General features: G+C 42.9%; 1 protein-coding gene across 1 annotated transcript in view; it reads left to right on the plus strand.

Annotated features, from left to right (window-relative positions):
- The window catches only part of STARD9 (StAR related lipid transfer domain containing 9), a 495399-nt gene that overhangs the window by 409257 nt on the left and 64630 nt on the right, over positions 1–21512 (plus strand). Inside the window, exons 23-27 of the mRNA XM_063947652.1 lie at positions 8376–16892; positions 17895–18092; positions 18645–18819; positions 19008–19154; positions 19861–19963. Coding sequence (XP_063803722.1) covers positions 8376–16892; positions 17895–18092; positions 18645–18819; positions 19008–19154; positions 19861–19963 — 9140 coding nt within the window. The remainder of the gene's footprint in view (positions 1–8375; positions 16893–17894; positions 18093–18644; positions 18820–19007; positions 19155–19860; positions 19964–21512) is intronic.

Genomic DNA, 21512 nt, shown 5'->3' on the forward strand with positions numbered 1-21512 from the left:
ATAAATGTTGGATTGTCCAAATATAAACGAGCTTTGATGCTGAACTGCAGAATATGATTAACTGGATAATGCAGACATGAAGAGATAACTGTAAGGATTTGCAATGGAGTTTTGAGAGTTAACTGAGAGACTGAAGAATTATCCTTGTTATGACAACATAGCAAATATAAACAAGCTTTGATGCTGAACTGCAGAATGTTATTAACTGGATAATGCAGACATGAAGAGATAACTGTAAGGATTTGCAATGGAGTTTTGAGAGTTAACTGAGAGACTGAAGAATTATCCTTGTTATGACAACATAGCAAATATAAACAAGCTTTGATGCTGAACTGCAGATTGTGTTTAACTGGTTAATGCAGACATGGAGAATTAACTGTAAGAATTGGCAATGGAGCTTTGAGAGTTAACTGAGAGACTGTGATGAATTATCCTTGTAATGACAACATAGCAAATAAAAGTACTGAATTGGGTTACTTGCGGGTTCCGGAGATCACTGTGAAACTGTAGTAGAAGACAAGGTGATGAATGGGTTAAATGCAGAGTTGAACAAACGAACAGCTGAGAGAAACAGAATCCTCCAGACTTTGAATTATAGGCAGACTGACAAGGTAACCTCATGCAGGACACTGGGAATCCAACTATTTCCAATAGGAGTGCAATTAACTGACAGCACAGCAGAGAGCCGGTGGATCTTTCAGCAGTGAAGGCTGCAGACGGACCTCTGGGAACGGAGGCGATATCTGGACCACGGGAATCACACAGGAATGCACGGAGAGAGCTCAGAGCTAGAGCACAGCTTTGATACAACAAAGCACTGGCCCAGAGTAACATAATCCCAGCCTACTTAAAGGCAGCACAAGCACGGGATTTTCTTACACCTGCCCACAGGTGTTTTCACAAGTGCTCTGTATTAGCTATTTGGTCTCCAACATGGCCACCTCCTATACAGCAGACACACCGCAGTGCCTTAGGCCATTTGGTCCCCGCACTAACAGTTCCCAGACTCTGCATTACCTGTGCCATTGATCACGCCGTGTCCCCACACGGGCGCACAGCACCGCGAGCAACCGCACTGGCAACGGATGAACCCCAGAACCCGCAGAGGTAAGAGACCGGTTCGTGACAAACATAAGCTTGACGAATTGCGGACCTGCACAACGAGCCACCATATTTTTGGAGGCCGGCCAATGCCACTTAGGAGCGTCAACCAGAACTAACAAAGAATTTGGAACAACAAAAAGAGAAAAGAGTGACTCGCGCGCTAGCTGCAGCTCGGTACCAAACTCTCAAGAGCACAGCACCTTGAACAATATACCAAAACAAAAATAGAGTGGTCCACAAGTGCTGCTAAACAAATAATAAATCAGTCCTTGGTGTTCCTTTCCAAATCCTCTGTGCTATTTAAGCACAGGAAACTCCGTGGACTGGATAACCCTCAGGGCTCTTTTTCTATGGGATGAGCTTGCACCTCTAAACTGATCTCCTCTCAATAGGATACGTGCATCAAAAGGTTTCTTTTCAGTTCCTCCCATACACCTTCACATCAACTGTCCTGCTGACCATCCTGTCACTTAAAGAGGGCACTCACCTCATTCCGGTTCCCTATGTTCCTTGAAAGGTTTCTTTTTTATTTCCTCCTTGGTGTCAGGATGCCAACTCCCATCAACCACACCGATTAGTATGTAGATAAAAAGGGCAAAAATACTCAAAAAGATGAACATTTATTGTGCATCACAAGGACACATCCACCATGACATAATGACAAAAAAACAGTAAAAACATTTAAAAAAAACATATAAAACAGTACCCCAGATAAATTGTGAGATTACTCCACCTAACAACCCTAAGAAGCCAAGTGCTAGAACATTCTTTATCCCAAAAATAAGGATTTAACCTTAGATGGAGAAAAAGTTATTTTGCAACAAAGCACAGGTTCTGCCCGGGGATAAACAGGTAGAGGAGCCAATCAAACCTGGGTACAAATAGCACCCACTAATCGGTATGGTTGATGGGAGTTGGTTGCTCTGAGGGGTATCCAGTCCACGGAGTTTCCTGTGCTTTAACAGCACAGAGGATTTGGAAAGGAACAACAAGGACTGATTTAGTATTTGTTTAGCAGCGTTTGTGGACTACTCTATTTTTGTTTTGGTAGAACTAACAAAGAGTCCGTATGACGAATAGCTGCCGTATGAGAAAGATAAATGTGCAAAGCCTAAACCACATCCAATAAAGCCAGGTGTTTATCTTCATCAGCTAAATTGGAACCAAAAGGCCGAAAGAATAATGGTTGAGATGAAAATTAGAAACCACCTTTAACTACCCGATCATCATGGAATACTAACAAAGGTGGTTTGCAAGAAAAGGCCGCTAACTCAGAAACTCACCGAGCTGAAGCAATAGCCAAAAGGAACACAACCTTAAGAGTGAGAAAACTTAATTCATCCGACTCCAGAAGCTCAAAAAGAGGCTTCTGAAGAGCCGTAAGAACCAAATTTAAATCCAAGGAGGAACTGGAGGAACATAAGGAGGTTGAATCCTCAAGGCCCCCTGAAGGAATGTCTGGATTTCTGGTAAAGTAGCCAATCTCTTTTGGAAAAGAATAGACAAGGCCGAAACCTGACCTTTAAGCAAGGAGAGACGGAGTCTCTTCGTCAGGCCGTCCTAAAGGAAAGACAGAAGACATGACAAATGAAAAACGCCAGGAGCAAGTTTTCGTTGCTAACACCAAGCTAAGTATATACACCATACTCTGTGATAAATCTGCAAAGTGACTTTGTTTCCTAGCCTGGAGCATTGTCTTCACTTCAGCACGAGATAAACCCTTTGATCTTAAGATACGGGATTCAAGAACCATGCCGTCAAAGGCAGTCAAGTTAAATCGTGGTGGCGACAAGGTCCTTGAAGGAGAATATCTGGACGCAGTGGCAGATGATAAGGTTCCTCTGTCACCATGCTGTGTAGAAGAGTGTACCATTGGCGTCGAGGCCAATCTGGTGCGATGAGAATGACTGTCCTTCTCGACAAATTCGTTGAAGCAGCCGCGGAAGTAAGGGGATCGGAGGGAATACATAACCCAGCTGAAACCTCCAAGGAGCTGTCATGGCACCGACCAACAATGCCTAAGGATTCTGAGACCGAGACCCATACTTCTTGTTGAGACGGGATGCCATGAGGTCGATGTCAAGATTTCCCCACCGAGACACCAGCGAGAGGAACACGTCCTAATGAAGTTCCCATTTGCCTGGATAAACCGTGTGGTGGCTGAGGAAATCCGCTTCCCAGTTTTCCACTCCTGGAATGTGGATTGCAGAAATGGCTGGAATCCATGACTCTGCCCAATTGAGAATATGCAACACCTCCTTCATGGCTCTCCAACTCCGCGTTACGCCCTGCTTGTTGATGTATGCCACTGCGGTGGCATTGTCCGATTGAATGCGTACCGGATGACCCTGTACAAGCAACTGCACCTGAATCAGTGCATACTGGATTGCCCTCAATTCCAGAATATTGATCTGAAGAGACAACTCCTGAGTGGTCCAGAGACCTTGGAAATGCTGAGACTGAAAAACTGCTCCCCAACCGGTGAGGCTGGCGTCCATGGTTAACACCATCCAGGACCAAATGGTGAAGGGAGCCCCCCAGGACAGATTGGAACTCCGAAGCCACCACAGAAGAGACTGCCTGGTCTGGACCGACAAACGAAAAAGCTGTGCATCCAGGTGTTGTCCCGTCCGTGACCAATGCCTGAGAAGCTGAGCTTGAAGAGGCCTAGCACGGAATCTTGTGTACGGCACTGCCACGAAGGCCGCCACCATTTTGCCCAACACCTGCATGCATCTGAGAACTGAAACCAGAGGTAGTTGCAATAAAATTTGAATCCGTGATTGCAGATCCTGTACTTTGTCCTGGGGTAGGAACACCCTCTGATTCCTGGTGTCAATCAGGAGACCCAGAAAGATCATCTCCTGGGATGGAAGGAGAGATGATTTTGTTAGATTCACTATCCACCCAAAGGAGCGATGGGTGATTACTATGAGTGTCAAATGCTGGTGAACAAGTGACTCTGATGGAGCCTTCAGTAACAGGTCGTCCAGGTACAGAGTACTATTTACCCCCTGACATCTCTACCACAACCATGTGAGCCATTTTCATTGTGAACACGCGAGGTGCCGTAGACAGGCCGAATGGGAGAGCCTGAAACTGAAGATGCCAAGAGAGTCTATTACAATCCGCAAAAGGTGTTGGTGAGCTTTCCATATGGGGACGTGTAAGTACACGTCCTTTATATCCATGGAAGCAAAAAATGTGTTTGCCTCCATGGCACTGATGTTTGAACGAATGGATTCCATTTTGAATTTTTCCATTGAAAGATGTGAATTTAGACACTTGAGGTTGAGAATTGGTCGAAACGAACCATCCGGTTTGTTTACGAGAAAAAGACTGGAGTAAAATCCGTGATCTTGTTGGTGAGGAGGAACCAGAAGAACTACTCCATTTTCTAAAAGCGAGGAAACTGCATGAATTAGAGCCTATTGCCTGACAGGATCGGAAGTAAGACGAGTGACGAAAAATCGGTTGGGAGGAGTTTCCTCGAGGTCTAGAATATATCCTCGAGAGAGAGCACCCCAATTACCCAACGATCTGGGTTGGATTAGAGCCACTGGTCCCTGAATTGAAGTAGACCGGCCCCAAACACCAATGATTCCCCCTGAAGCCTCGCACCATCATGTGGCAGGCTTATCGGTAGTTTTGACGGAAGGTCTATGGGTTGTTGGAAGAAAGGGACTTTTGCCCCCCAAGGTATTCAAAATAATTTTTGTAAGCTGTAAACCAAACAGAAATTCCTGTTCGAAGGGAACCACTGTCAAGGTCTGCTTTGAATCAGAGTCTTCATTCCACGCACAAAGCCAGGGTGACCTTCTAGCCGTAACCACCAGAGATGACACCCTAGACTGAAAAGAAACAGAATCCAAAAAGGCTTTGCCAGAATAAGGAAGTGCTTCGGCGATCTGTTCTGCTAATTTAATAGCCTCAGAATGATCATCAGATTGCATACCGGTGAATACCCTTGCTAGCCAGTCATCTACAGCCTTAAGAACCCAAGCACTTACAATAATAGGAAGTAAAGAAATATCCGAGAAAGTAAAAATAGTTTTGAGGACTGCATCAGTCTTCCTATCGGTAGCATCCTTTAAAGTGACTGACTGTACAGACAGAATAACCATTGCTTTTGCCAGATGTGTAATAGGGGCATCGACCTTAGGGGGTGTCTCCCAAGATTTGATATCTTCTTCAGCAAAAGGATATAAATATCTTATCTTTTTAGGAGCCAAAAATTTTGAGTCTGGTTTAAGCCAGGCCTCCATCAAAATATCCCCAAAATGAGAATACGATGGGAAAAGAGCGACCTGTCTCTTTTGTCGCTTAAACAGAGAGGTCGAACTGTCTGCCACAGTTACCTCCTGAAGGTTAAGAATTTGGCGGATGACCTCGATTAACAAACGGACCAATGAACTTGTGGAAGTGTCTTCCTCCTCCCCAGGCAGACATGTATTCCCACTCAGGATCCACCTCACTTTCCTCTAAAGGACCCTCAGTTGAATAGAACTCCTCCCCGGGGAAGGTTATAGCGGGCGGTTTCTGTAACCGTTTTGTAAGTCTGGATTCCGACGAGTTCACAATTTTATTTAAGGATTGTGCCAAATCAGAAAGACATCTACCCATAGATCTGGCACAAGGGGGTTCTTCTGACTCCCCCGAAGCTGTACCCGATCTGGATTGACGCAGGTCAGCTATGGCATCTGCCATGTTTCTGGCCCACATAGGCACAGACTGATCTGTGGAGCCACCTGTTTGTACGCAACAGGCGTCCCAGAGCATGAACTACAGATCGTACCTGGGTCCGTGCTACCTTTTGGAAGTTTGGAACCTCATTGGGAACATGCAAAATAAATTACTGAACCTGCCTTCCCTTCTTGCAGGTTTGTTTGGTTTACTGGCCATGGTGTAAATACACACTATGTAAATAAACAACAGTTGCAGCTGAATATAACACTAATAAGTTCCCCTTCTGTCTATAAATAGAGTAAGGTACCACTAATACCCCTTTCTCACCGCACAAATAACCCGGGGTCGACACGGGTCGGCGTGCGGTGTGAAAGGGGCATAGCCGAAATCGCGGGTCGTCTGACCCAGCAATACAACTCGGGAATAAAGCAGTGTTGTAACCGGGTTGAATACCGGGTCAGTCGCTGCGTAAACGGGCTCCCGGGTCGATGCTTCCCGGGACCCGTTTACTACAGCAGGGAGAGGCGGCGCGGAGATGATCTCATATCCCAGCGCCGCCTCCACCTCCGTCCCCCGCTGCTATGGCAACCTGCCCGGCATATTGCCGGGTCGGGGAAGCCTGCAGCAGCGGCCAATGCCAGATCCCACCCGGGAAGGACCTGTTTCCAATTCCCAGGTGGGATCCGGCATTGGCAGCGTGAAAGGGGTATAAGTGTGACAGTCGATATAAAAAGGTTAATGCAGAGAACTGATCTAACCCTTAACACATATATTGCCTAATCCTTGCCTGTATACTTATCAAGGCTGTGATAAAAATCCTCTGTCCCTCCTTAGTAAGCAGCGCAGCGTCCTCCTGTCAGTCAGCGCTGAAGCAGCGTGTGGGTGCTAAAATGGCACCCGCTGTTGAAGTCTGCCTCCTCAGATGATGGGCGGAACAGTAAGGCAGCCAGAGGGGGAAGAGCACTGGTGGGACGCCGGAGACCGCCTATTGCTGCAGATCCCCTTCAGGGAAAAGACCCGTTGCATCCGCAAAACCCCTTCAGTAAGGGGATGGACGCGGCTAGCGGCTCCCCCACTCCATTCCGCTGCAGTCCCGCTGCCGTCTGTGTGACAGCAGCCGGAGTGAAAGCAGCGGTGAGAGCTCTGACCCTCCGCTCAGCGGCGCTTGGAAGCTGCCGTTAATCACCCAGGCTGCGCTGTGAGGGAGAGGATTAGAGCAGAGACCATATAAAACGCTGCCAGAGCAGGTTACTTGTCCTACCTGTATTAGACGCCTCCTCAGTGCTGTGTCTGGTAAAAGAAAACCCCAGAGGCCGTTGGAATGGTGACTTTCCAGAGGCAGGGTGAGTGAGGAATAAGGCGCACAGCCCCTTTCTATCTATCTAACCTCACTCACAACATGCTTGTCGCCTGTGTACAGGGACTAAGCATACTAAAAAAAACAATGGGAACTAAAACCTAACTAAAAACTAAGAGCAAAGAAAAACTGTGCCTGTCCTCCAAGGCACAAAACTAAAACTGAGGGCTGGGTTGTGGAGAGACTGTAGATGGGAGGGGTTAGAGGGGGAGGAGTCACTTCTTAATAGGTTCTGTGCCCAACTCCATACCACACACTCTAACCCCTTAGTAAGTGCGCAGCGTCCCCCAGATTAAGGAGAAAATACAACCAAGGTCCTTCTTATATGGAAACATGTAATCTAGGAAAGTCCCAAATTTAGAAAACTGAATAATTGCTGCCAGTGGAGTAGTTAGAGCTTTGGGGCCCTATACAACATGTTAATGGTGCCCCTACAGTTTCTTATCTTGAAGACCCCAAGGGGGAGACTTATCAAGCTTTTTTTTTTTTTTTTTTAAAGGGAAAGTGTTGCCTATAGCAACCAATCAGATGCTATATATGTATAATGTTATAGATTGTACTTAATAATAGCTAGAATCTGATTGGTTTCTATAGGGAAAAACAATGGGGGTAATTCAGAGTTGATCGCAGCAGCAAATTTGTTAGCAGTTGGGCAAAACCTTGTGCACTGCATTGGGGGCAGATATAACATTTGCAGAGAGAGTTAGATTTGAGTGGGTTATTTTGTTTCTGTGCAGGGTAAATACTGGCTGCTTTATTTTTACACTGTAATTTAGATTTCAGTTTGAACACACCACACCCAAATCTAACTCTCTCTGCACATGTTATATCTGTCCCCCCTGCAGTGCACATGGTTTTGTCCAGCTGCTAACAAATTTGCTGCTGCGATAAACTCTGAATTAGGCCCTATGTTTGTTCTCCCTAAGTCTCCAAATATTCTGGATAACTGATACTATATATTGATTCTATATTGGTGATATTGTCATTATTGTATTGCTACATGGGTATATGTTTATCACCTATGTATGGAAATAAGGATTTCCTTGATCATGTATAGAAAGAAATGTAAAATAAAAGCTACCTTTATATAGAGTATAACTTCGATAAAAATAATACCTGTTAGAATATTCTGTAATATAAAATCAGGATTATCTATCTTGTTTGTAAAAGGAGTATAAAACAGTTCATGTTATATTTGTTTTCTGTTATCTTCTGTCATGTATTGCAGTGGTGTCCTGAAAAGGAAATGTAAATCTGAGCTGGTGCACATCTCTAAGATCCGCAAGGACTGCAAGCCATTACGAAGTGTATCCATAGATTGTCTTGCCAGGACTTCTTGTAATTATGGCAGCTATGGGCAGTTAATCAGTGATCCATCCATTATATCTACTTCAAGTCCACAAACTGCTGAGAAACAAAGCGTTGACTCTCATACAGAACAAATCAATAGCTGCGTTACACTGTTTCCAAGTGATCCAGAAATGAGCAAAACACGCCAAAAAATGGAAAAAGCTGGTGGTAGACCAAAAGGGTCTTCCAGTAACAGCTCTGCTGATCCCCCAAAGAGAAGAAATGTACAGGCAACTGTAAATACAGGAAGCAAGGACACAAAGTTAAAAGCATTGAAAAGTCCTTCTCTAACGTCTGTTGTGGACTCTAAAAAGAGCACAGTGCAGGAAAGGAGCAAATTGCAGCAACGGAATGAAGGTGGAAAATCTCTACCACATAAGCCTACAAAGAATACTCAAAAGTTACTGGGTCAAGGAAGGACCACTTCTGGAGAATCATTGGCAACCATCAAAACGGCAAGGCGCAACATTACGTCATGCATGCCAAGTACTCAAAAGAAACAGACTGAGGGAACAAATAAGTTCTCATCTGTTGATAACATCTCCAAGTTAAACAGTGGCCGTGGACATGGATATGCAAGTGATAGCAGGTGGGTGAGCACAGAAAGACTACAGAAAAGAAACATTCAACCACTGGAGAAGTGGAAGGATGATGACAATAGTGTGTCCTCAGATAGTGAAAGTTTCTATTCTGTAGATTCTCTTTCTTCTGCATATGCCAGCGTCTTAACTGAACAACTGAAACAGGAAGATTTAGAAAGACAAAGATCTTCAGTGCGTAAGGGTTCAGACAGTGAAGACAGCCAGTTGTCCGAAGATTCCCTGGTGGAGAGAGACAGTCGAAAAGAGAGGCCCAATAAAAGAAGATTTAACAAATACAAGACTATCGGGACATCATCCAGTCCATCCAAAGGCTTGCTGGGAGCTCAAACCTCTTGTCCCTTAGTTACAACTGGATCAGTTACTACTGGATTGTCAAAAAGCTTTTCTCTTGATAGTTTAGCTGATGCTGAAGAAGAACCTGACGGGGATTCATCAGAAGAGCTGCCAGCAGAGATATTCTGGAAACTTCAAAGCCCCAGATGTTTGGTCTTGAGTGGAGAAGATCAGAAAGTTTTAGATGTTGCATCAGCAGAAGAAAATCCTGGTTTGGACAGAAGTGGTTCATTTTACCTTAAGATGAATGATGGGGCTTCCACTGTTCACAGTGATGTCTCACAAGTTGGAAAAACACATGGAACACTTTCAGATATTTGTGGCGGAAAAACTGAACAAAACCACAACGACTCTTTTATTCTTCATAGTCCATGCGCTCCATTTGGCATAGCAAGTCAAAACTGCAGTCCAGAGCAAACGGTGAATATTCTACATGGGGATTCTTTCTCTCTTTCTACTTTAAAGTTTGCTCCAAAAATAGATTCTTCCGGCAGAGAAGATGTTATGAAGCAGCTAGTCACTAAAGATAGTTCTGCAAAAATCGAACATCCAACATTCCCAGCTTTAAATGCACAAACCGCTCAAGATACCAAACCATGTGAAGAACAAGTAAAACTGTGCAATGTTGTAGAAGATGAAATAAATACTAATGATAACAGAGCAATTCCCAACCAGAAACCAGAACAAACACCTACCTCATTGATTTCTGAAAAACAGGAAAATGTTAATGAATTCCATAGTACTGCAGCCAATTCTATGATCAAGCATAATCCGTTAGATAACACAAGCTCCAATGTAAAAGCTTTTTTAGAAAATAAAGTAGATCAGGAAAAACCACAGAGGTCTAGCCCTGACATTGACAATGGGACTGAAGCTTTGGATTTGGAGTCCATTCATAATGGCAAGAGCAGCTGCTTTAGTAGCCAATCATCATCCGTAGACTTGAGTACGTGTGAGAAGACAATATCTACTTCAGAGAAAAATAGTGATCCAGCAACCTGTGTAGAACAGCAGTTTCCCTGTAAGATCCAAAGCCAGGAAAAGGAGGAAGGCACAGAAGCCTTGTTATTCCCATCATATGATAAAATTGTTTATACACCATCAAACTCTGTGAGTGCAAACAATCCCACCGGCTCAGAAGCTCTAAGAAATGCTAATAATAATGACCTACAATTCTGCTTAAATAAGATGTCTGATATTCCCCTTTTTAATGCAAAAGAAACCTGTGAAACTAAAGAGGGGTTAATTTTGACTTTGACCAAGGATAATGGTGACGTACCCTACATTAATGATAGAACTGCAAAAAACTGTGATCAAAATAAAAATGTTACCATGGCAATATCTGCTCATGGGCAGCTTGACATGATAAAGAGCCAGAAACAATCTCCATCTTCCACTTGTCCAGAATCTACCAGTTCTGAACTTTTAGTGGGAATGGCTCTACATAGTGACTCAGTCTCCCCCAAAATTATTGGATTTATGAGTCCATTGAAAGTTGATGATCAACAAATAAATTCTGATTTTAAAACCACTAAATTGTTATCACAAACCCAAGTGACTATGGTAGAACTCGATGTAAATGACAATGAGGACTGCAAAACTGAAACTCAACCAAGTCTTGTATTTAATGCAAACCATGTCTTTAACCATGATAACAGAGCTGTCCCCATCCAAAGACCAACAGGTGATGGACTTGGAAACATTCCAAGTGCTGAGAATGCTGATAGTTCAGTAACTGCTATCAACAAACAATTATCCGTAGTGGAAGAGAAGAGCCTGGCTGTGTTTGCTGATCAGAGCGAAGCAGATAATTGTGCTTCCCCAATCCAGGACAATTTTGAACATAAAAGAAAGCTTACAATTTCATCTTTTCCAGCTTCCAATTACAGCAATGTCAAAGATCGCCCTTCGGTTTCTGGACGGCATTGGTCTGGCCATGGCAATGAGGATTCCGAAACACATGCTCATTCCAGTCAATTACACCATTCGCCGTTCCAAACATCACCTGAAATAACCGTGGATGGCATCTGCAGTTCTTCAACGTCTGTTGTCACTGACAGCATCACAAGGAACTCTGAACAAATACTGACAAGTTCAAACCAAGTGATGAATCATAATGGGGCAGCAGCATACAGTGATAATCCATTTAAAGAAAATGACGAAGACCAGCATTTTAGTGTAAGAAATGGTAACATTTCACGGAACTCAGATAAAAATTGTTATATGTCTAAACTTGTTGCCACCAGTCCTACTCCTGATATAACCGGTGACGTGGCAGGTAATACAGTGAAAAGTTGTCTCCAACCAAATTTTAGAACAAAGCCAGAAGTTTATGATACAACTTATGATACTTCATATATAAAATATCTAAAACAGATAGAGAGCACCTCAATGGGTCCTTCTAAAGATGGTATAGAGCAGCTACCTAGATTAGATGATGATAATCCCTGTGTTACACCATATAGTGTGTCTGGTGAGGGGGAGGAACAACAGGCTTTCTGTGAAGATAAAATAACATTACCAGAAGACAGAGTACTAATCAGCAGTGACACGGGATCAGAAACCTCTTGCTTTAGTCATAGAATGGAAGAATTTCCTCATAATCAGAGTACAACCGAAACATTCATAAACTCAGAGTATAGTAATGATGAAAACCCAAATGAGTGTCTTTCCAATACACAAACTGAGGGAACATCCGATTCATATGGAACAAGTCAGGCAGACAGAGCACAAAGTGCTTTACTTACATCCAATCACGTGTTCCCTAACAGTGAGCTTGATAAACAATGCTGCAGCTTCTCTGAAATCAATGTTACTGCAGATAGTGTTCCACCATTGTGTAAGGAGTGTCATTGTGAGAAGGCAAACTGCCAAATTCACCCTGATAACAATCAGAAACCTCAGGTTTTGAATGAATTAATGGGGGAAAATAATGTGTCCAAAATAGAGGACTCATCTCAGGCAAATGAGAAGATATCTATAAAACATTTAAGCCGGAAGAACACTTATGACCAACCAGGTGTTGCAGAAATGAGCTATGAAAAGGATATCAGCCACACCAAGGATTCTGCAGCTTCCAAAGCCTGTGGCTATAGTCGGAAACATTTCACCGGTTCACGTATTATCGGAATTAGACAGCAAGGTGACACGGATGACGTTTCATATACTGATGTAAACCATAACCTGCAAGAAAAGTGTGACTGTCACCATTTAACAGAAGATACTAGTGCTACATGCCTGCATGTTCCATATTATGAAGCTATAATGCAACATAATGTATTTTATGAGACCAAATATCCACCTGAAAATCTTTATTTAAATACACATTCCAAGAATAAAGAAAGTTCAAATACCATATTAATTCCAGAACCATCGGGCTTGAACACATTACAAGAAACTGATATGCATGCAGAGAGTGACTGTGCGGAGCATTACAAATTACACTGTTCCAGAACTCTGGACCGTAAAACAGGACAAACGTTTGTTAAACCAGAAAAAGAAGCTAGCGTTCCATCTAGAACAGTAGTTTGTATAACTGACCGTCCATGTGCGGTAACTAACTCCAGTGCTTCGTCTGCAACTAAAGTGGCAAAACCTAAACAAGGCGTCGCCCAACAAGTTACATATTCAGCTACAGGACTGGATAGCATGACCTGTTCTTGCAATGTTACAGGTAAATCTGAGAAAGCAGATGAGCAAGTGGGTCATGAACAGCACCTTAATGAGATAGCAGGAGAAAACTTTTTACTGGAAAACAACCAGAACCAACCAAATATAAACATTCATAGGAGTTGTGAAAATGCATTTGCAATGAATACAACTGAAGACATAACAGTCAGAACTAGTGTCTGTACACAAAAGTCAGAGTCTACTTCTTGTCAGTCTGAAGCCGACTATGCTACTTCAGATTCTAAATCTATGAATAATTTGCTGAATGCTACATTATGTGATACTGCTCCTTACTGTACACAATCTGGCAATGTGCAAGAGGTGACCAGTGAACCTCCCAAGATAGGTCACTTCCAAGCTAATGAAGATAATAAGGGTGTACTGGCAGCCCTGTGTGCAGACACAGAATCACGTGAAGTGCTGTTTGTAGGTAGGCCATATTGTGCAGCCAACATGGAAGCTAAAAGGTTTACTGATTATCAGGCATCTTGTCAAAGACCACCTGAAGACGCTGCAACTGGTGAGGAGGAAACTTTAGAACACAACGTGGGCAGCAAAAGTGAAGTATCACATTTCATAAGAAGTAGAAGTGAATTGGAACAGCTTATAGATAAAAATACTCCTCTGCCAGCTGATGTGTTTGATACCAGCACAGTAAGATATGGTGCAGAACCAAATAATCCATCTGTAGCACAGAGTGACATTGGTTTTGATGAGGACAATAACTTGTTGACTACAGTGGTCTATGGAGAATATTGTTCAGATCTGAACAAATCACCTGAAATTTCCTCATCTGAAGAGGACACAGAAAAATCCAGATCTTTGGCTTCAAGAGACTTCAGCGGTGTGAATAACACATCAGTGGAAGACCTGGGAATACAGAAAGAATGTAAATCAGACTTTCATATGGGTATCCGCAATAAAACGGTTCATGATGTTCCACAAGCTGCAATTTGCAAAGGTGAAATGTCTGCAAGCCTTACGTGCACTAACACTCATTACACCACGGCCCCTAGCAACTTACCTGCTCCCATGGCTGCTGCTGAGTTGCATTTGACAGAATCTTCCATTATTCTTTCTACCAAATCACTTTCTAAACCCAGTGTTGAAGCTTTGCCACATAAATTAAATTGTGGAGGAAAGCCTGTGTCTAATGAATATACTTTAAAAATGGAGTCAATGCAACACACACCACATACAGATTACAGAGTACAAAAGCATGACTGTATCAGTTCTAGTAACCAGGCATCAAACTCTAATATGAATCCACAGCACAACTATGACATGGTTAATAATATGGAGGTGGAAGGCAAAGTCTTTTTGGAAAACAGAGAACCAACTAAAACACAAAGGAATGAATATAATGAATTACCGCTTCACACAAGGGAATCGTCGGAAGAATTGGTAGAGAATACAGAAGGTCTTCATTTCTCCTCAAGTGACATAAATCCCTTTGTCCACACTTGGCAGCAAGAAAAGACTACAAAAGTACCTGGATGGAGGAGTAGTGCATTCAATAGCGCTAGTGATGTATCTTGTACTAAATTCCAAGCAAGGGTTGATAAATTAATTAGGTGCTCCAGTGCTGATGATGGTCTCAATGCTCATAATTCTCCTTTTCATTCTCACCTAAGCTCATACGCAAATGCTAAAACAGAATCCAGCACCATAAGTAGCTTTGGAGGAAATGATTCCAGGCTAATTTCACTGGATGGTTCTCAGGATCTTCTGTCAGATGACACTGCCGCTATTTGTAGTGGCGCAGAGTTTATTGGGACATGTGAGTTGCAGACAAAGTGTGAAGATTATTCAAATTTGGATGAAATAATGATTCTGTACACTTCAGAGTCAGAGACTTGCAATGAAACACACCAGAGAGTCTCTTGTGAACGGGAAACACAGATTAAACAAAAGCACAGAAGAGCCGCTAAACACCACAGAAGTCACATGGATGAATCCTCTTCAAGGCACATGAGGAGTAAGAATATGTACCAGAGACCAGCATCTTGGTCAAGTGTGCAAAACATGTCTTTACATTTATCACAGCTGTTGCAAGAGACTTCGGAACTGCTTGGAAATCTTTCCCAACATCACCCCGAAAATGTCTATCTTGACGCCTCCAAGCTGCAAAAAGACGCTGTAGAGTTGATTATGAAGAGACAAGTCAGAGACTCATCCACTCAAACCTCTGTAGACAGAGGTATACAGACAGATTCACAAGCAACGATAGACAGCAATGCACAAAAGCATGACTTAGAAAGTAACCATTTCCTAAACGCTTCCGGAATAAATGTCTTTGTTAAAGTAGTGGGAACAGATTCTTCCACTCAAAGTCCTCAAAATACTTCTTTAACAGTAGAACAAAATGACTGCAAAACACCAAAAACAAAGACACAGAGCTTACCAAATCTACACACATTTGTGTCTTGCAAACAATCAGAACATAGTTTGTCTCAATCATCAAAAGTACGAGCATCCACTCCATACTTGAATGATTTGCAAGACATGTCATCTACAGCTCTTCCACTGCGTTCACCAAGAAGTTCTCCAGCTTCATCCAGTGTGAATAAGCATACAGAAGCTTTATCGCATACTGTAGTAATCAGTCCATCATCCAGTGTTCTTCATTCCCCAAGATACTACACCACTTGTCGTGGAAACACCACAATGGTCGATAGAGCCTCATCGCCAATTCTAACACTAAGTGCAAGTAAGAAGTCCTCACTCCATAAATATGTTCCTGAGAATCAATTAAATAACCCAAATCTTGTTAAAATTCTTTGTCATAGAAAAAGGAGAGAGCGGGGTATCCGTGATCCACTAATGGACGAGTCACATACAGAAACAGACAGCGAATGTTTCAGTTCTTTTGGGAAGTCCAATATAAAAAATGAATTTGAAGCTCCCCGTAGCCACTCACTCAAAGAATCGTGTAGAAAAAGAACTACAACTTATAAAGTCCAGAAATTCAGGAGTGAAGGTTGCATCCTGCGTGATACACATTCAACATTTAACAACCATTCCAGTAGCAACTCAGAGATTTCAGGTGTTGGAAAAATGGAGCTGAACTGTTTCACTTCCACTCCATCTGAAAAGGCATCTGCTAACACGTTTACTGTGTTGCCTCCATTGGACAGCCCACAGTCACTTGAAAACCTGTTTCAAATGTCACATCCTGTGCCAAACAAAAATGATCAAGCCTTGCCACAAGGTCCAAGAGAAGAATATGGCAATGATGAGACTGACCATGGCAGATTTACTGTAGCATCAAGCAACTTACAAAAAATAAATCCTTATTTACCTTTGCAAATAAGTGGTTTTGATTTGCAAGAAGATGGCTTATCGGTTGCAGACAGTGACTCTAATACAGACATTCTTTTAGGTCAAGAGCCCACCGTCAGAATAAATCAGAAACCACAAAATTATGCACTGCAGGATCTGCCACAGCACAATAAATTCAGCAACTGGTCTGGAGTTCAGTGTAGTACACCCAAAAGTGCACAACTGTTAGGAAGCACTGGTGACCTGAATAGAAGTGAGAGTTCCAAGATGGAGGCATCTCAGGAGGTTTTTGAGAGCAGATCTCGGGAGATTGAGAGGCTGCAGAGAGAACGTGCAGAGGTCATGTCCGGGATACACTTAGAGATGAATCCACAGCCTCTAACTGTACAACTGGCGGAAGCCAAGCTCAGCTATGGGATTGGAGAAACGGACGCTCTCCTGAGAGTTATTCAGACAAGAAAGATGGATGGGGAAGATACTGGATGCTTAAAGAAACAACTATATGAAAGGTAGGGTTAATATTGGTTCATAAATCATTTGCTTTTGTAGAATAGTTCTTAGATTCTTATTTAAAATATAGCGTATGACATTAATGTAAGCTAAAGCCTTTCTGCCTACACTGTTACTAAAAGCAGCCATGAATTCTCAGACCTGGCTTAGCATATAGGCTGTTGTACTTAGGTGTACAAATAAGTGTTCCCCTGTGTAGCAGGAAAACTTTTTTTCATTACATTTTTATGAAGTTATTTAGCATTTTGTTTGCCCTCTGCTACCTTTTATGGCTCTGTTATTATATCTTTCCGGATGTGGAGGAAGGAAAAAGTGTAATTTTATATAAAATGTTAGAAAGCGCTATTAATATTTTATGAAAATATCACCACTTATAATCAAGTACGAGAATGGTGGTAAAATACGTAATTTTTAATTACTATGTTGAGCGGTTACCACAATACTATCAACCTCTTCTATCTCCAATATCTGCTTGTACCAAACTGTCATACTATAATTCCTATTGCATATCATCCCTGGGAACGGAATTTTGTGAAACTACATGTTACTGAAGGGCAAATGTATTAAGCCTGGACAAGTGATAAGTGGAAGGTGATAACACACCAGCCAATCAGCTAGTAGCTGTAATTTTTCAAACCCGTAATGATTGGCTGGTGCGTTATCACCTTCCTCTTATCACTGTTTTATCACTTCTCCAGGCTTAATACATCTGCCCCTAGTGCCCTGCTTACTCCTGTCATCTGAAAATAAGCAACCTAAGGGTCTCCAATCTACAAGTTGAGGCATACCCTGCCAGCCTGAAGGGCATGCTGGAATTTGCAGTTCCACAGGTTGTTTACTTTTGCGTATAGTTGTGCTAAATATAATAGTTCACAGACGAGTTGGACATTAGTTACAGATTGTGGTGTGTGTGTACATCTGGTGATTACAACTAGATATTGGGGCAGGCAGAGGCTGCATTTCTTAGAAGGAAAATAAACCATCGATTTAACCCTCTCCAGACACTTGCAAGTAATAGAAAATTTGCGCAAGGAAAGAGAAGACAGAATGCAGAGGTTCAGAAGGAGCCGCAGCCTAAGTCCTCAGAAGCAACTGAGCGTCTCGCAAGCGTCACTGACCTCACTGAGAGAGTCAGACTTGCCTAGTCGTCGCAGAGAGTACCTGCAGCAGCTGAGGAAAGACATTGTAGATAACACCAGGTATGGAATGGTATTGTTTCAGTTATTGCACATAAGGCTGGGAATACATACAGTATACCTTGCATTGGGGGTAATTCTGAGTTGATCGCAGCAGCAAGTTTGTTAGCTATTGGGCAAAACCATGTGCACTGCAGTTGTGACAGATATAACATTTGCAGAGAGAGTTAGATTTGGGTGGGTTATTTTGTTTCTGTGCAGGGTAAATACTGGCTGCTTTATTTTTACACTGCAATTTAGATTTCAGTTTGAATGCACCCCACCCAAATCTAACTCTCTCTGCACATGTTATATCTGCCCCTCCTGCAGTGCACATGGTTTTGCCCAATTGCTAACAAAATTGCTGCTGCGATCAACTCGCCTGGAAAAATGGTTTAATGTGGTGTTCTTGGGAAAATGCTCTTCCTGTAAAGATTCCCTTCCCATCCGTCATGCCACTTCAACACAGAAAATCAGAATATTTTTGTAAGTGGCTTTTATACACCATCGTGTTATCCGCTTTAGAGTAACATGCTGGAGGTACCAGGTCAAATCCTTTCCCTCTTTAATTTCTAGAATTCAAGAACCAAAGAAAAGGTCAGCCCAGTGTCCCTCGGAGATTGGCATCATGCTGAAAGATTATCAGAAGGCTCGGGAAGAGACCAAACTGGAAATTGCCAGAGCGAGGGACAAGCTGCGAGAGAGGGCGGAGCTGGAAAAGAGACGACTGCAGCAGAGCAATCTTCTAAAGGTATGACATAAAGCGCCCTGCTCCAACTATTGTACAGATCACAAGGGTTTCATGGATTGCGCATGAGGTGTGCAATCTGGTATGAATGTCCGGATGTAACGTCTATCATACAGTATTTGTAAAACTCCATCTATATTGAACAAATATGAGTAAATGTCTGTCTTATATGTTTTACTTTCTTTGAGCAGGATACTAAACGGAAGACACTTGCAAGCACCAGCACTTTATTCACCAGTTCCAGCCTCAGCCTGTCCTCGGGACCCACATCAGGGTATAATAGTGGAATGACCGCTACGCTTGGCCAGAGCAGCAAGTTGGGCATCCAGGAGGCAGATGTCAGTATTTTCTGTGTAGTCTCCTCTGTATGTTTACGTGAAATAGAGAGAGCTATTAATGGGCCTTGGCAATGCCACTTATTGTGCCCTACCCCACTAGGGTGCACAAAACAATAGGTAGCTCTTGAGCCACTTACCTTCACATCCATAATTCTCTTCAGCTGGGGGCGCCATTCGGAAGGCAGAAAATAAACATTTAACAGTATCGCAATGAAAGTACATCTGTTCCCTACTTAGGGAGACCATGATGTGGGCTAAGAGCAATACTAAAGACCATACAGCTCATTAGTTCACTAGTGGCCAAGTGATGTCACTAATTCCTAGTGCACTGCATTGCACACACACCGGTGGCTTTGAAACCATGCCCTTTGTCTGTTTGCTTGTTATAAAGATGTATTTAGCTTAAGAGGACACATTTTAGTATTTCTTTACATATGAATATGTCAATCCATGCTGTACAGTGTATATATTGGAATACATATTTATGTAACTGAAGGCACATATCTCTTCAGTTGTGTTGGTTTCATGTAAAGCTCATAGAATCAGTAGGAACCGGTAGCATCACTTTGGGCTTCACTGGTTCCTTGTGCCGGTTTTCCAGCCCACAAGACATCTTGCCTCCGCTGGGAGTATGTGATTAGTGCACTTTAATTACATTGCAGGTTTTTATCATAATAAGTGCTTTGTTTTAATGTCCATATAATAGACCTTGCAAAGAAATTTGGATCCGCATCCGAGACCTGGAAGAGGTCGTCCTACAGTGCGGAACTGTCAGCTTCCTGCAGCTTCCCAGATTGCTCCTGTGTCTGGTACGTGTACTCAACTCTCAAATGCTCAATGGTGGTCATTCCGAGTTGTTCGCTCACCAGCTACTTTTAGCAGCCGTGCAAACGCTAAGCCGCCACCCTATGGGAGTGTATTTTAGCTTAGCAAAAGTGCAAACAAAAGGTTTGCAGAGCGGCTACAAAATAATTTTGTGCAGTTTCAGAGTAGCTCCAGACCTACTCAGCGCTTGCGATCACTTCAGACTATTCAGTTCCTGTTTTGACGTCACGAACACGCTCTACGTTCGGCCAGCCACGCCTACGTTTTTATCTGGCACGCCTGTGTTTTTCCACTCACTCCCTGAAAACAGTCAGTTGACACCCAGAAACGCCCACTTCCTGTCAATCACTCTGCGGCCAGCAGTGCGACTGAAAAGCTTCGTTGGACCTTGTGTGAAACTACATCGTTCGTTGTAATAGAACGACGCGTGTGCGCATTGCACCGCATACGCAGAAGTGCCGTTTTTTTGCCTGATCGCTGCGCTGCGACCGAAATCTGCTAGTGAACAACTCGGAATGACCAATGTACGGATTCATATAAAGGGAAAATGTATTAGGTGACCAAATTTTTCTAAATGTAACATTGTTATACACTGACTGGCAAAATTATTAGGACCTTTGGTTTAGTACTCAGTGGGACCACCTCATATCTCTTAATAAGGCAGGAATTCTTCTAGGCATGGATTATACTTTATCCTAACAGTTGGCATGTTTCATTGGGAATATTTGCCCAAATGCGATGAACTGCATCTCCATAAGGATCCATGCTTCTGTGCTCCTGTCTCCATATCCTCACCCTACCATCCCCATGGTGTAATAGAAAATGTGATTGGTCAGACCACATGACCTCTTTCCAGTCATTTACTGTCCAAGTCGCGTGTTCCTGAGCAAACTGGAGGCGTTTCACCCTGTTTGCAGCCTATAGCTATAGCGAATGGACAGGCCTTCTGCTTCTGTAGCCCATACAATGTTATATGATGCGTTCTGTACATGCGTGGCTTTGAGGCCATCTGAATTGGTTCCTGATACAGATTATCAGTAATGTGATGCACTGTTGCCCACTCAAGCATCTAGTAGCCATTTACGACCACTGGCCTTTGCTGCTGCTGAAGAATAATTCACCAGTGAGTCCGTTTCAGTGCTGCGACTCCCAACAATCATTCCACAAAATCCGTCGGTTCGGGGCCATAACCCATTACTTCATTAGTCACTGCATACAGATGTGTGCTCCTACACCCTTACTGCAGTCACATAACACAGCCATTCTAGTTACGCATAGTCGTGAGCGCATTTGCTAGCACTGGGCAACTTTGTGCATCCCCCCGAAAATGCATCTTAGTCGCATCGCTATGTGAATAAGACGCACAAGCAGACACTACTGATATGCGGCATGCCTATATTGTGTGCTACTGTGGCTGTATCTGTTTTCCTGGAAAACAATGTAATGTAGCTTTGATATCTAGATGCAGTCGCACACAGAATATAGGCATGCCGCATATCATTTAATCAGTCTGCTTTAGCGACTCAAATAAAT

Source organism: Pseudophryne corroboree, chromosome 12, assembly GCF_028390025.1.
Source record: "Pseudophryne corroboree isolate aPseCor3 chromosome 12, aPseCor3.hap2, whole genome shotgun sequence".
Lineage (NCBI taxonomy): Eukaryota > Metazoa > Chordata > Amphibia > Anura > Myobatrachidae > Pseudophryne > Pseudophryne corroboree.